The sequence below is a fragment of the Pteropus medius genome, unplaced genomic scaffold, assembly GCF_902729225.1.
Source record: "Pteropus medius unplaced genomic scaffold, Ma_sr-lr_union100, whole genome shotgun sequence".
Lineage (NCBI taxonomy): Eukaryota > Metazoa > Chordata > Mammalia > Chiroptera > Pteropodidae > Pteropus > Pteropus medius.
The window spans coordinates 2,763,632-2,765,308 of record NW_024340693.1 but is presented as its reverse complement, the minus strand read 5'-3'; the positions used below and the strand labels follow the sequence as shown (position 1 = coordinate 2,765,308).

Below are 1,677 nucleotides of genomic sequence, written 5' to 3'. Positions count from 1 at the left end.
CGGGCTGGCGGCGGGGCGACCGCACTCTGGGGCCATGCCGCGCTCCTTCCTGGTGGACTCGCTGGTGCTGCGCGAGGCGGCCGAGAAGAAGGCGCCCGAGGGCAGCCCGCCGCCGCTCTTCCCCTACGCGGTGCCTCCGCCGCACGCGCTGCACGGCCTCTCGCCCGGCGCTTGCCACGCGCGCAAGGCCGGGCTGCTGTGCGTGTGCCCGCTCTGCGTCACCGCCTCGCAGCTGCACGGTCCCCCCGGGCCCCCGGCGCTGCCTCTGCTCAAGGCGTCCTTCCCGCCCTTCGGCTCGCAGTACTGCCACGCGCCCCTGGGCCGCCAGCACTCTGCCGTGTCGCCCGGGGTCGCTCACGGCCCCGCCGCCGCCGCCGCCGCCGCCGCGCTCTACCAGACGTCCTATCCGCTGCCCGACCCCAGGCAGTTCCACTGCATCTCCGTGGGTAAGCCCGGCCGCCGCGCGCGGCACCGGGGCGTAGGTGGCCTGGCGAAAGTTGGCGAGCCAAGGCTGGGGATGAGGGACCCTGGGCGTTAATGGGGTGTTCGGATGGGGCGCTGGGCAGGGCGGGTGAACGCAGAGGGTCCGCATCCTGGAGGGGACGTCCAGGAGGTATCCAGGGCTGGGGTTCAGGGCGCTCCCTAAACGAGTGCCAGGGCCGCGTGACTCCGAGAGGATCAGGGTCCCCTGGCTTGACCAGGAGGCGCCCGCGGTCACGCGGCTGTGCACCGCGTTCGGGGCGCAAAGATGGGTGGCGGACCCAAGTCGCGGGATTCTAACGGCCTCCTAGGGGAAGATTGGGCCCGCAGCCCAGGGATCTGACCGCTTCGCTCTCTCCACCCTCACCCCCTCCAGACAGCAGCTCCAGCCAGCTGCCCAGCAGCAAGAGGATGCGCACCGCCTTCACCAGCACGCAGCTGCTGGAGCTGGAGCGCGAGTTCGCCTCTAACATGTACCTGTCTCGCCTGCGCCGCATCGAGATCGCGACCTACCTGAACCTGTCTGAGAAGCAGGTGAAGATCTGGTTCCAGAACCGCCGCGTGAAGCACAAGAAGGAGGGCAAAGGCAGCCACCACCGCGGCGGCGGCGGCGGCGGGAGCGCGGGTGCCGGCGGGGGCGCACCGCAAGGCTGCAAGTGCGCGTCGCTGTCCTCAGCCAAGTGCTCGGAGGATGACGACGAATTGGCCATGTCCCCGACCTCTTCGGGGAAGGACGACCGGGATCTCACGGTCACTCCCTAGGCGCTTGTGTCCCCAGATCGCCCACCTCCGGCCCTCCCTGCGTCTCCAAGACCCATCATGGGACGCAGAGCTGGTTCCCCGGCTTTGCGGGCGCCCTCGGCCCTGGGCGGCGCCGAGAGCTCGGCAGGGACCTGACGCTGGTATCTGCACCCCAGGGCCCGTGGCCGTCGAAGGCGGACTCCGAGTTGTGAAGGCTGCAAGCGCTGTTGTCCTCAGCCACCGACAGAGCACGTCGGCCCCGCGGGCGCGCCGGCCCGTCCTAGCGCCTTGCTGGCCGCCGGCGCCTTCTCGCCCGCTCTCCCTGGACTGGTTCATGCGTCCCGCTCTCTCTGCTCTTCCTCACCCTGGGCCAGGCTCGCCTTTCACCCCTCGGTCGCCCGTTCGCCTTTCTCTCTTTTTTTCTTTCTTTCTTTTTCTCTTTTTTTCTTTCTTTCT

The 1,677-nt window shown here is 69.5% G+C and overlaps 1 protein-coding gene across 1 annotated transcript; it reads left to right on the top strand.

Annotated features, from left to right (window-relative positions):
- The first annotated feature begins 6 nt into the window (after nt 1-6).
- On the top strand, nt 7-1,325 carry GSX1 (GS homeobox 1). Its single transcript, XM_039862854.1, has 2 exons — nt 7-446; nt 857-1,325. Exons 1-2 carry the CDS (start codon nt 35-37, stop codon nt 1,240-1,242), a joined length of 798 nt encoding a protein of 265 aa, XP_039718788.1. The 5' UTR covers nt 7-34; the 3' UTR covers nt 1,243-1,325.
- The last annotated feature ends 352 nt before the right edge of the window (nt 1,326-1,677 follow it).

What these genes read in the sequence shown, in the direction of transcription:
- GSX1 (XM_039862854.1), top strand. Translation starts at nt 35, where the DNA reads ATGCCGCGCTCCTTCCTGGTGGACTCGCTGGTGCTGCGCGAGGCGGCC. An exon ending in GTTCCACTGCATCTCCGTGG is followed by an intron (nt 447 to 856) that starts GTAAGCCCGGCC and finishes CACCCCCTCCAG; the next exon opens with ACAGCAGCTCCAGCCAGCTG.